The sequence below is a fragment of the Emydura macquarii genome, unplaced genomic scaffold, assembly GCF_026122565.2.
Source record: "Emydura macquarii macquarii isolate MOO-44397 ecotype Brisbane River unplaced genomic scaffold, CSIRO-AGI_Emac_v2 contig_629, whole genome shotgun sequence".
Taxonomy (NCBI): Eukaryota; Metazoa; Chordata; order Testudines; family Chelidae; genus Emydura; species Emydura macquarii.
Window position 1 is genome coordinate 433,506 of NW_027130766.1, and position 13,201 is coordinate 446,706.

The 13,201-nt window shown below is 46.6% G+C and overlaps 1 protein-coding gene across 4 annotated transcripts in view; it reads right to left on the minus strand.

Annotated features, from left to right (window-relative positions):
* Positions 1-13,201, minus strand: part of ASIC2 (acid sensing ion channel subunit 2) — a 900,906-nt gene that overhangs the window by 141,777 nt on the left and 745,928 nt on the right. For all 4 annotated transcript variants that reach the window (XM_067540972.1, XM_067540971.1, XM_067540969.1 and 1 more), the window contains exon 2: positions 4,067-4,217. In XM_067540972.1, the coding sequence (XP_067397073.1) occupies positions 4,067-4,217 (151 nt within the window). The remainder of the gene's footprint in view (positions 1-4,066; positions 4,218-13,201) is intronic.

Below are 13,201 nucleotides of genomic sequence, written 5' to 3' on the forward strand. Positions count from 1 at the left end.
CTGTCCCAGCCTCTGGAACGAGATGGAGAAAACACCAGAATGTGCTGTGGAGGGAAAGCCATGCGTGTCATGTCCTGGAAAGCAGGCACGGCTCGGTCATGCCGCCTCCTGAAATTTGCTCTCTGGGTTTGGAGAGCGTGTGGCTGTTTCTGTTGGAAAGGGGCTGGATGTTTTATGGAATGAGACCGAACCTTCCCACTGCATCTCACTGGAGTGGAGGACCAGAAAAAACAGCCAAGCCTTTCTCTGTAGGATTAGCAAGAGGCTGATTAAAGCACCTCCCTGCTTAGCTGCGGGTTCGTCTATACCTACAGCACCGGTGCAGCTGTGCTGCTGTGACGCTCAGTGAAGATGTGACCTATGCTGACAGGAGAGCTTCTCCCCTCGGGGTAGGTACTCTGCCTCTCTGAGAGGTGGTAGCTAAGTCGGCGGGAGAAGCCTTCCCATTGACACGGCGCTGTTTACCCAGGGGTTATGTCAGCATAACTACGTCACGCAGGGGTGTGGAAAATCCACACCCTGAGCAACATAGGTAAGTTTGTAGTGCAGACCAGGGCTAAGGCTCCGGCATCCCCTGTCTAACAGAATGTGCCAGAAGCCGGGGCAGAGAGAAAGACACCCAATGGTTCTGCGTGTACTGAAGGTCAGTGGCAAAGCTTCTCTTAAGAAAAGGAAGGTCTTTGCTTGGTCCCAATACGCAGAAGTGGAGCAGATTTAATTCCAAATACATTTTAATGCAAATATCTGAAAATCATCAACTTCTTCAATTACCTGCCAAGACCTAAGTTCAGTGTTTCCATAGTAACAGCAACTGTTAATCATCGTGATTCGTATTTATATCTTGGTAGTGTCCAGAGGGCCCAATTAGGCCTGATTGTATCAGGTGCTGAAAGTGTGATCCCTAGCTGATGATCAGACATCTGTATTTTAAGTGGTTCAAAAAGGGGAAAAAGTAATGAAGTTAATTTCAACTTCTAAACACATGCTCGTACTTTTATTTGCACTGACTGCAGTATCCTACGTTCCACTGAATTCTGTGGGGCTATTGGAGAACGGTGCCTTATCTCCAGTCGGAATTTACATCGAGATAGCTTTCTTGACATAAACACACACTTTTTGTGCACTGAACGCATATCCCAAAACGCTACTCAATCAGTGGTACGGATCAGAATCCAGAGCAATGTACAAACTGTTAGAAAGTCAGGGAAAGCTAGGAGCAAAAAGGCTAGTGCAAACGCAACGTGTTTAAGTCACAAGCAGCTCTTGGTGAAGTCACAGGGGATACATCGACACTATGGTAAAAAACCCACAGCGCTGAATTTCAGAGCCCAGGTCAGCAGGCTCGGGCTGTAGGGTTACAAAAGTGCTGAATGTCAACACTGCAATTTTATAGCCCCACAGCCCACGCCTGTGTCTGCTGAACCAGGTCAGCTGTGGCCATGTGGTGTAGACATATCCAAGTTCGCTTAGCAACTAGCTGAGGGATTCTAGAAACTGAAAGAAGCGTGTTGCCAACTATGAGAGCTCAAACGTCATGAGTCAGGCCTCAAAAATCATGACTTTTCAAAAACTAATACATTTGGGGTTCATTGTATTTACTTTCTGGTTTCTGAGCCTTTAGCTCACACTTGGGTCATGTCTTCAAGGTTTTCTCTGCAAAAGGCTAGAAGCGTACCTTTTGTAAAATGAAATTTGGGATTCTCATCTAATCCCAGGACTCCAGGAGCTGGGGTTTAAGAAATACACCAAACACTGCAAGACTCGTAATAAAATCCCAAGAACTGGCAGCACTGGCAAGTATTTGTATACGGAATCACCCGACTTGTGTTTTCGTTGGGTAATGTTAATGGGATCAGGCTGCTGACCCTTTCTGGACATTGCATGTATGTGTGTGTTGGGGGGGCACTTGGCAACTTGTTCCAACTCAGCTTCTGGACTGAACAGCTGGCAGGAAGGAAAGAGAATAAGCATCACCTTTTGGCTACCACCTCCACCCCTGCTGGGACCCTGGGCTCTACCATCACGTCATTGGGCTCCATTGTCCCCACCCCAAATCAAGTCTGGGGCAGAGAGAGGGCATCAGCTGACGTCGCAACCTCCACTAGGGTTAGCTGCATCTTGAACACCACCTGAGATGGAAACATGACATTCCTTCTATCAATCCTTGTCTCTCATCTTTCCTGTCCTTTTTTCTGCTTTCTGTCTAATAAGAGCCCGGCTCAGCCAGCCAAGGAAAATCCACCTTTTCTAACACCACTGTAATGACAAAAAGGAAAGCGCTAAAGAATGCTTTTAGCTCAAAGGGCCAAGGCCTCAGAGTGGCTAATAAAGCTGTGTGCTGTGCCCATATTTCCCAGCAGACAGATTGTGACAAAGCGTTAGAGACAGAAGTTGCACTTTTCCTTTGCATTCTCCTTTGTGTGGAAAATTGTGTGCATCTGTTTTGCATTGTCTTTAAAAGAAATAGGGTGGAACTTTAATGCCAACAACCCAAAGTGATCATCTAAAATGATTCTGTCTTGTTCTCCCACCAACAGTTCACACTGTCTTTTAATACCATGTAAAGTCTCAGAAGCACGTCTTGTCTCTTAAAAGATTCTATAGAACTAAAGTGAACAAGTGAAACTCTTCACATCAAAAGCTTCCCTAACTTAAGTTTCAAATGCTGTAACCGATTCTCTTTGTTCTGTGTGTTTAACGAAAAGCTAGCAGGTGGTTCTTACAACGGGAACTGCTGGTGCTACCTTGATGCAAAACCTTGAATCACATTCAGCACCCTACTAATTAATACAAAACTGCTCTGCCATCTGAGAAGCACAGGCAAATGCTCTGCTTTCGGTCTAACAAACAACTGCTGGGGAAAGAGAACCATGATGTTATAACCTTGGAAGGAGTTGGAAAAGAAACCAGTTTTTCAAATGTTTTGGTTTAAAACTCAACGGTAGATTCATTCCAAACTCTGCACCAACTGTAGACTAAGACTCTAATTATTGAGGCCCTACCTCTTTATAATATACAGAGTAACACATGCTGAACTATATCCATTGCACCCGTGAAGGGAGAAGCATCCAGGAAGAAGAGAAGCTCGAGTCAGAAGGTTTACTATTCAGAACGGGCTTTTAAATCGGCTGGGGACTGGATTCTGCCAAAATTCTGTTCTGTTCTATATAGGTATTTACACCACACTCATCATCTTAATATCCAAGTACCTTGCAGGAGTGGATTAAGCCACGTGACTACACATCTGTCACCTGTTGTGTTCTCTCATCCTCTCCCGTTTTATGTGTGTGAGTGTATGTGTTTAATTTACATGTTGCTATGGGTTTCTGTTAGAGACAGCATGTCAAACAAATATGCCTTGCACTTCTAGTGGGGGAATGTGATAAGGTTTAGGATGGTCCTTAGTTTTTGAAGGAGTTCATTCCAGAGTCCCAGACCACCAAACTAAGGCTGGAGAGAGTGCAGCCCTGGATTTGTGTAGTACACCCACTGAAAAGCACCGTGAGGCTTAGCCCAAGTCAATCAAGGTGGTAAATGTGTCAGTGAAATGATAGCCAGAATTTTGAAAAGAATGTGAGTATGGGAATCACTGGAGGATTCTGGGTGTCCATCATGAAGGTGACAGGACTTCACAGGGGTCTCTTCCCTTTGTTGGGATGTTTAATTTAGAACCTGAAATTCCACTGTAACACCCCCGAACCCAAGGCAAGGTCAAACACGTGGGCAGGCTTTGAAAGATAGCGGTGGCTACCGGGTGATGGAGCAGCTTGGAGACAACTAAGCACTTGGGGAATGCTTCCAGGCTAGCAACCTGGTCTGCATCAAGAACCACTTCATTCGCTGGTGTCCCTGAGTTTGAGGGGGTCGAGCTAACATTGGAGCTTGACCTGCTTTTGCAAAAGAGTGAAGCTCCTTGCAGAGCTCAAGAAGTTTTACATTTAAGCCCAGCTTGGGAGAAGAGGATTCCAGTGATGGAGGGGATCCCACAGAACAAAACTACTACAGCGTGTTTGCAACCAAGGCACGTCCTTGGAGAGAGAGAAAAGGAGTTAACACTGGGTCTTACCTGTTTCTCCCCATATTGGTAAATATTCATCTTGCTGTATGTCCAACATGATCTCCAATCCATTGCCCGTCCCACCTTTGACTGTGGTAAGCAGGGGCCGCCCTTCTTCTCCTGAGTTAAACATGTAACATTTCCCATGTTTTGTAAACACCTTCAAGAGAGAGAGAAAAGAGAGTTCCATGTAACACACTTCTTTCCAATCTGACCGCGACTGCAGAGTCATGAAAAATGTAATTGCAGCGAAGCTCCAGAGGAAACGTCTGAAGCCAGATCTAATCTGGTTTAATAATTTAGTATATTAAGTATGTTCCTCTTTAGAGGGGGAAAAAAAGAGCGTTTTAAAGGAGTTACGTTTTTTGGAAATAGTTCCTTTGACTCACACCTTGCTAGACCTCTAAGAAATAGATATACTTGCAGTGTTTGAGTTCATATTGAACTGTAACACAAGTCCCCTGTTCCATCCAAGATGTCACAGGAGCACAGCCAGACGCTGCTGTGTTTTCACTCCCGCACAGTTAGAGGTGGGATTCTCTTCTTCCTAATCTCAAAAGAATACAAATGTCTGTGTTTGAACCCAGTTTACTCCAAGAGGATTTGTGTGACTCTAGCTGCTAGACTCCCCCTTATTCTGCTGCCTGTGAAATATGTGCTTTCATTTAACATACTCCTTGTTGTTTCTTTCCATCTCCTCTCATGACTCAGAAATAAAAGACCTTTAAAGGCAGAGAAGCTACTGCTGGAGAGTGGAGAATTTGGCAGGCTAAAAAAGCAAAGGGAAGAGCTCTTCATACAACAGTCAGAGATCTACGCAGGACAGTCAGTTCTTGACCGAGGCACCTTTCTACTGAGCTCTTACTCAACAAGGATTCATTCAAGCTGTGTAAAACATCACAAAGCTGGGAATTGTTCATACACAGTGCTCCTTTTCCAACACAATCCGAATTGCAGCTCTGCTGTCTCAACTCACTCTATATCGACACAAAGATGCAATACGCTTTTTAATCCTATTATCCTAGCATTTAAGGCCATATCAATAGCACAGGGCACCTTCCTCCATTAAAAGGAAGTTTTCAAGATTTCCCCAATCACTTCTGCTCTTTGTTTAATCAGTGCTTTAGTCTATGCCAGACCTCTCACCCCTACCCCATTTAGATCTTGGAATGAAGGCAAGCTTGAACACAATTATTCGCAAGCCATTGCTTGTAATGTCAACAGTGAAATAACACAAAGACCGTCTCAAATATTTTCACTAGTAAACGTGGTAAGTACACTCCACTGGGAATCATCTTATTTGATGTCTGCAACATTCAAAAATCATGAGTCAAAACCCCCAAAACCATGAGATTGGCTTAAAAATCACAAGATTTAAAAAGAAATACATGCTGGGTTCTGTTTATTTGCCTTCTGGAGCTAAAACATTGAGAGGTCACATCTTCAAGCTCTTTTTTGCAGCCATTAGGGCTAAAAACTTACTTTTAAATAAAAGATTCTTACACAATCACAGGATTCCAGCAGCTGGGGCTCGAAAAAACCCCACCAAATATCACAAGACTCACAATAAAATCATGAGACTTGGCAACACTGTGTTTGTGAGTACTCGTATTCACTAAAACATTTGTAAACCCCCAAAGTGTCATATATTCTTAGCATCAATGAGTATTCATCTGAATATCTGTACTAGAAAATGCAACATTTGCTATTCACTATTCAAAACTTTCCAATTTCAAAAGCTCCAGTCCTCCAATCAGAGAGCAGTTTACTTTGACTATTTGTTATTAATGAAGAGTAAACAGATCACATGGACAAACGATAAGCTCTGATTCCATTCAATGATCCACAAACACTCACAGAGAATATTAGCTGAGATCAAATTATTGCACAAATGATTCACAAACCTAAACAACAGGCAGATTCATCTACTAATTTATGTACAGCAAATAATGCAGTTATGATACATCATTGCAGAAGTAAGTGAAATGAGAAAGTTGGGAAGGGACAAAAGAGCATGTTCAAAGAGAACGATCCAATCTGAGCAAAGAGAGCACAGAGCAAATAAAGCATGTCCTTTTAAAAAGTTATTTTCCCCAAAGTGAAAATCCCTCTTTAATATGTAACCAGTCTATTAAACCATTCAGACCTAGAAGGTTAATCTGAGCCAGTTAGTGACTCAGTTTAGGTTTATCCAGAGATGCTCCACATACAGAGGTGGAATTTTCTGATTAGCATGGCTTAAGATATAGCAAGAAAAAAACTTATGTTAGTGCAAATCACAGGAAAGGAGGCAAGTTTATATCAGAAGTGACGGCATATTCTATTCACTGAACAAGGACTGAGACCCTGTCTACATTACAGACACTGTAGTGACTCTTCTTTCTTCTTGCCACTTCCCAATTCAGGGTCAGCAACTTTTATAGCTTTCTTCCAAAACTGTTGTGCAAATTGGTCTCTATAAGGCAGAGGTCCCCAAAGTATGGAGCGCCACCAAGCCCCACTCTATCCCTCAGCACTTGGCTTCCGGCCTGGCCATGGGTCCACTCCTGGCTGCAGCCCCAGCCCCACCCCAGCTGCCGTTCTGCTTCCAACCCCAGACCTGCCCCCAGCAGAGGCCCCTGGCTCCTGGCCTGACTGTGGCCCAGCTGCAGTTCCATTTCTGCCCTGTTCCTGGCCCCAGACCTGCCCCTGGCCACAGCTCCAGCCCCAGACTCACCATGACCGTAGACCCAATCCCAGCCACAGCTCCAGCCCAGACTGTGGCCCTGCTCCCGCGGCCCCAGCTCCCGGGTGGGGGGTGCAGATAGGGGTAAGGGGAGGGGCATGAGGTAAAAAGTTTCAGGGCCACTGCTTTAAGGGCTTCTGATATCCAGTCCATGTACTGAGTCTTTGGCCTCCCCCTTGGTCATCTTCCATCCATCTTCATTGCAAGGGTGATCCTACCAATATAACTCTCAGGGCAACCCGCACTGGGCCCCTCACAATTTAATTGTGTTTGCTACCACTGGGCGTCCAACCCTTTGACCATCTCAACATCTTCATTTCCGTGGTGGAGAGCATACTGATTTCTTCTCGGAGGCTGGCCTACTTTTTGTTCCATACATTAAAATGGGTCAAATTACAGTTTTATACACGACTTTTTAACTTTATTGGCAATTTTTTATCACAGAGAACCAGGGTCAGCTCCCACCATTTGCACCAACAGCTTTGGTACAATGCTGGGCATCACTCAGAAGTGCATTACTCTCAGCAACCACGGAGCCTAGATATTTAAATTCTTTCACTCCTCTAAGCCCTCTGACTGTGATATCCTTTATGGTGGCTTCTCTTCTCTCAGTTATCATAGCCTCAGTCTTACCAGCATTCTCGCTGGGTCCCACCTCCTCAAAGCTGTGTTGCCACTGTTCAAAGTTGGTTTTCCGGGTCTTACAATCTTCTAAGTCATCAGCAAACATGATATTTCAATGCAGGTCCCTTCATATATTCTCTTTTATCACATTCAAGACAACCGCAAACAAAAAAGGGCTCCATTTTGACCCTTGGGGCAGGCCAATGTTTACTGGCTTCTCTGCTGTAGCCCCATTTGGTTTTGACTATGGCAGTGACTCCATCCCATGTATCCTGGATAAGACAAACACAGCCTCCTGTCGCAAACTCCACCAAATTAATTCTCTTGGTACATGATCGTACACCTTCTCCAAGTCCACAAAGACCTTCTCCAGTTGCCAGTTCTTTTCTCTGAACTTCTGCACGAGGATTTGTAGAGGCCGTCAAGGCATAAATCCATATAAACCCTTCCAAATTTCAACGGTTCCATGCAGACACTTTTCACTAATCTTCTCCCATACTTTCATAGCATGGAAAATCGGCTTAACTGGGTGATAATCAGAGCACAGTGCTAAAAATGGATACCACAAAGCTTTTACACCATTCCTCCAGCATTTTTTTTCTTTCTTAAGAATATCATTGAACAGACTTGTAAATACTTGATGATGCCCAAGCTATACCATAGGATATAGACTACAGTGAAAGGAGGCGTTTTTCTGTCATTGTAGGAACTCCACCCTCCCCTGCGCCAAATGTCAGTAGCTAGGCTCATAGAGGCATTCTGTCTACACTGGGGGTTAGGGCAGCATAGTTATGGTGCTCAAGGGTGTGGATTTTTCAGAGCCTATGTTGACCTATGTTTTAAGTGTAGACCTGGCATTTGCTGCTGATGCAGGCAGTGCAACCTTGAACCAAAATGACCACCAAAATGAGGCTAGGCAATTTTCTAGGGCTTTTTATATGGGATGGAGGTTCTCATAGCTCCTTGTGGCTTTAAAAATTTGAGGGTAAAACTTCCAGCTAGCACATGTGTTTACCACAACTGGATCTACACACTCGGCTGAAGAGCAGCACCAGCTCTTCCGAGCTGCATTGCTGGGAATCCTCATCCCAAGAGAATTAACTGCACCGTGAAAAGGAAGAATTCAACCCCCCTTTCTCCATCCCCTGCAATAAAGGGGTTTGGGCACAGAAGTGACGGTCCATAAATGGCTATCAGCAATGGTGAACGGTTCTTTGTGTGGGACGTGGGCAGCTGTCCCTGAAAGATGATCCCCACCCAGCGTTCCAGGGGATGGTAAAATAACCCTCACCGCTACCCACAATCCAGGCCCTGCCAATACGTCTTTGGAAGGAGGATGGAATTGCTTCTCAACTGCAAATTCAGTCAATGGTTCAACCCTAATCATATGCACAAGAATAAACATAGTTCATCGGGTAGCCAGATGCAGGCCTTGTCCCTGTTCTTGTGGTAGCCTAGCAGTGTGTCTCCTGGGGTAGAGAAGTCCACGTCGGTAACACTCTGCAGAGGACACCCCTCCCATCCCTGCCACCATAGATTTAACCTAAGCATCTCTATTTGAATCTCGAACCGCATCCATGTGTTTCCTGCTGATCTCTAGCTGAACTAGATCCATAAGCAAGTCACTGATCCCTGTTAAAAGTCCTTAGTGCACTGCAAGCAGAACCCCACACACCCTTCTCTTCTCCAACCTGCGCTGAGTTGACTTCAGCAGCTTCAGACAGCCGAATGCAGCGCAGACGCAGAAATCCTGGCCTGATAGGACCTGGAGTCTCTTGCCCTCATAGAGAATGGAATGTTAATGCTTCTGGCTGGAGTAGCAAAAGCTGGCAGAAAACTTAAATCTTGAGGCAGGGAAACCAGCTAGTTCCAAACGTGGAAGATCAGGTCGCCTCGCAAAGCACCAGGTTTCAAAAGAAACAGGGAGCAAGATTCTTTCCACCTCAAAGGAGCAAGGACGGGTGTGCTCCACGCTTTGTATTTACTTACCATAGCCCATCCTGTGCAAAGCGAGAGCACCAGCAGGGAAAGTCTCCAGAACCTGGGGCGAGTTTAAAATCAAAGTGAATAGAGGAAAGACAGCTCCACAGCCCACCTCCTGCTTCAGGAGAGTTTTGCTACTAGAAGTCATTAGGGCTATGCAGGGTGAGAAAAAGACAACAGAGGTTGTAACGCCTCCACCTGAAAGGCCTCCAGCCATCTTCCCCCAGATTTAGCTCTGTTCCAAGGAAACAAGGAATAACAAAAATCAGACTGAAAATAGAAACTTGAGCAACAGCCACTCTGGTAGTGAAATAAATCCAGCCAGACAGTACAAGTCCACTCCTCCGCTATTCCAACCACAGAATTCAACCCCACCCCATATCTCCCTATGCACCAACCCGATAATACAACCCCACCCCTATCTCTCTATGCACCAACCCGATAATACAACCCCACCCCTATCTCCCTACACACCAGAGAATTCAACTCCACCCCTTATCGACCTATGCACCAACCAGAGGATATGACCCCGCCGCATCTCCTTATGCACCAGCAAGAGAAGATGGCCCCATCCCTACCTCCTTATGCACCAACCAGAGAATTCAACCCTGCCCCTTATTGACCTATGCACCAACCAGAGGATATGACCCTGCCCCATCTCCTAATGCACCCACCAGAGAATACAACCTCACCTCCCTCACTCCCCACCAACCTACCTTCCCAGTCAGCTAATATATCCTTAGCCCAGTGGTTCCTAACCCGTGGCCCGTGGCCCAAAAGTGGCCAGCGGGGTCTTTCAAAGTGGCCCATTGCTCCCCTCCCACTGGCTGCAGAAGGGAGCAGCCATCTAAGGACCCAGGCGGAGCGCGTTGCCGCGGGGCTACAAGACCGGTGCAGGCTCCTTGCTGTAGCCAGGATGGGAGATCAGCGCTGCCCTGCCCCTGGCCGTAGCAGGGGAATGGTAAAGTGCTCCGCCTGAGTCCCTAGGCGCTGGGGTCCCTGCTGGAGCCCGAGGGAGGGGAGCACTGATCTCCTTGCTGAACTCTTTCTGTCTGTCTGGGAGGGGGGCGGGGGGGGGGGGGGGCTAGCGGAGACTGGTGGCCCTTCAGGGTTGCAAAAAATGGTATCTGTGGCCCTCGAGCCAAAAAGGTTGGGAACCACTGCCTCAGCCCCCCCACCTCCCCCTCTGAGCATACGTCCCAGCTCCCTCCGCCCTCGACAAGCCCTACAGAGAACACAACCCCCCTGCCCACAAAAACACACACGTCTAAACCAAGTTCAACTCTAATGTGCCCACAGCAGTGACCACGGAGGCCGGCTGTGCCGCGTGTGTGAGCTCTGTCAGCCAGCCCCTCCGTTAACGCACCAGCTAGATCCCAGCCACGGATGGTCTTTGTGACGGGCCGGACCAGCTCTTCGGGGTTGCCCGGAGGAGCGGTCTATGCTGACGGCGCCATGTCCTACCCCGAGGAAGAAATTCCAGTATCCTCCTTCCACTACAATGCTTCGCGCAGGCCTGGAGAAGGGAGGGGAGGTCTGTTTAGCCCCTGGGCTGGACAGCCGGCGGCCCATGCCTGAGTACGGCGTGGGGTGGGAAGAGGCAGGCCAGCCGACAGCAATTCAGGGCCCCGGGGCAGGACAGTCAATGGGACCCCTGGAAAGGGAGGGCTGAGGTTTACGACCACGGCCGGCTGGTGAAGCTTCCCTTCGGGGAGGCTGGCTCCCCGTCCCACCTCTGCCACCCGTAGCCCTGCCCACATGCCATCCCCACTCTGCCCCAGGCCCCGCCCCCACCCCCACTTTGGCCCAGGCCTCGCCCCCACCTCCACTCTGCCCCAGGGAGAGCGACGACCAGCTCTAGTGGGGGAGTGGGGGAGGGGGCGGGGCCTGGGGCAGAGAAGGGGTGGAGTGTGGAAAAGGGGGCGTGGGGAGCTAGCATCCCCAAGGGGAAGCTTTACCCACCACCCATGGATCTATCCCATCCTCCCGGGTCCTATTAAATCACTGGGTCCTGGGCAATTGACCCCTTCCCCCCTCCCACTCCTGTTGGCAGGCCTGCAGCCAGGTAGGTGTAAAATAAAGACTCGGGCCAGTCTGAGACTGTGGAGAAACTCCCACGGGAGCTAAGGACCATTCCAAACTTCCCCACCCTTCTCTCTGAGCACACAGGGTGCTTCTTCCAACTGCTTTCACCAAAAGAAACACAGAGCAGCATAGGCACAGAGTAAAACTACCAAAACAAACAGAGGATGGGGGAGAAATTGGACCACACGTGTAAGAAATTGTCTTCTTCTATGCTTTCTATGTTAAGTCAGTCATGTCGCTTACTGGAGGACTGGAAGGCATTCAGATAGTACAGGGGTGAGGACAGCATAGGAAACTGAACAGAACAGACCAGAACATGGGGCCTGAGTTTGTATCCACAGCCTTACCCAAAGGGTCATCCTTTCCCTACAAACTGCCCAACAAGCTAATTTATAATAGCAGTTAAAGAATCATTGCCCAATCCAGGCACACTAAAATCTATATATTCTGGCATAAATCCACATGGAACAGAGCTACACGCTTCCTGCATTTTCTGTTGTTGTTATGAATGATGATTTGGAGGATATTTTTCAGCGGAACCTCTCCTTCTCATACTGGTTCCTCACACTGTGACGTTGTGCTGAGCAACTGTGAGAAGAAATGATACCCAAAAAGGAGATAATTTAATCTGGGTTTGTTTGGAGGTTTTTTTGTTTTATTTTGGGTGGGTTGTTTGTTTTTTAGCAGAAAAGGGGGTATGTTTTCACTAACATCTTCCTAAGTGTGGAAGTGGTACTTTTAACTCTAAACAAACATCAACAATCACAAAGAGACTTAAGCACAGACCAGGAAAACTACAAATACCTATCTTGAAAGTCATCTGTAACCCACATTTTTCAGTGATGGATCACTAGTTACTTCTTACTGCCCACCTGAAAGTCCATGTTTAAGTTCAAAGAAAAACATGCTCTAAATTTGTGAAATGGTATTTAAGTGACACAGTGACCTTTCCTACTTAGTGCAGAGGAGAAGAAAATGTGTGTGTTCGGTGAAATTAAAATGCAGGTTATCCATGTCTCAAAGATGCTGCATTTATAACTCAAAACACAATTCTTTCTAGTGCCTAGAGAGAGACAGGTATAGATCCTGCTGAATGTCAAACCAAACCAATATTCCAAACCAGACTCATATTTAAGAGGTGATTAAATCTGATCAAAATAAGAGAATAAAAAGCACTTTACTGTTTATAACCAAAGTCTACATGGCACACACAGAGAGGCTGGCAGCTGACAATCAATTATGTTTTTAGTAGAGAACAAAATTATAGTAAAAGCTAAAGGCTGTAAATTACTTTTTAAAACCCAGACAAAAAATGTGGAATGGAGCCTACCTAGACGACAAAACATTATCTGCTGGGTTAAAATAACAACCATTTAAAAGGGGACCATCTTCCCCAGGAGGGAGGAATGCAAAGGTCTGCAGACACCTATTATATGTAGCTGCTTTCTAAAGGATATTTTGGGGACACTGGAGACAGAAAAGTGTGGGAACCTTCCAGAGCTATAGAGGCGGGGATGCTAGCAGAATGATGTATGGGGAACTGAGATTAGTTAGTTTCCTCCAGATTGCACACCTGATTAGACCTTCATATGATAATGGACTCTAGCACTGTGGAGATGAGCTAGATGAAAGGCCTGAAAGACCTGCTGGGTGGATGATGAAAAGAAGAAAGATCTCTGCCAGGCAGGGGCGATGCTATCTTGGGCAGGCATGACGAAGGAAGTCAG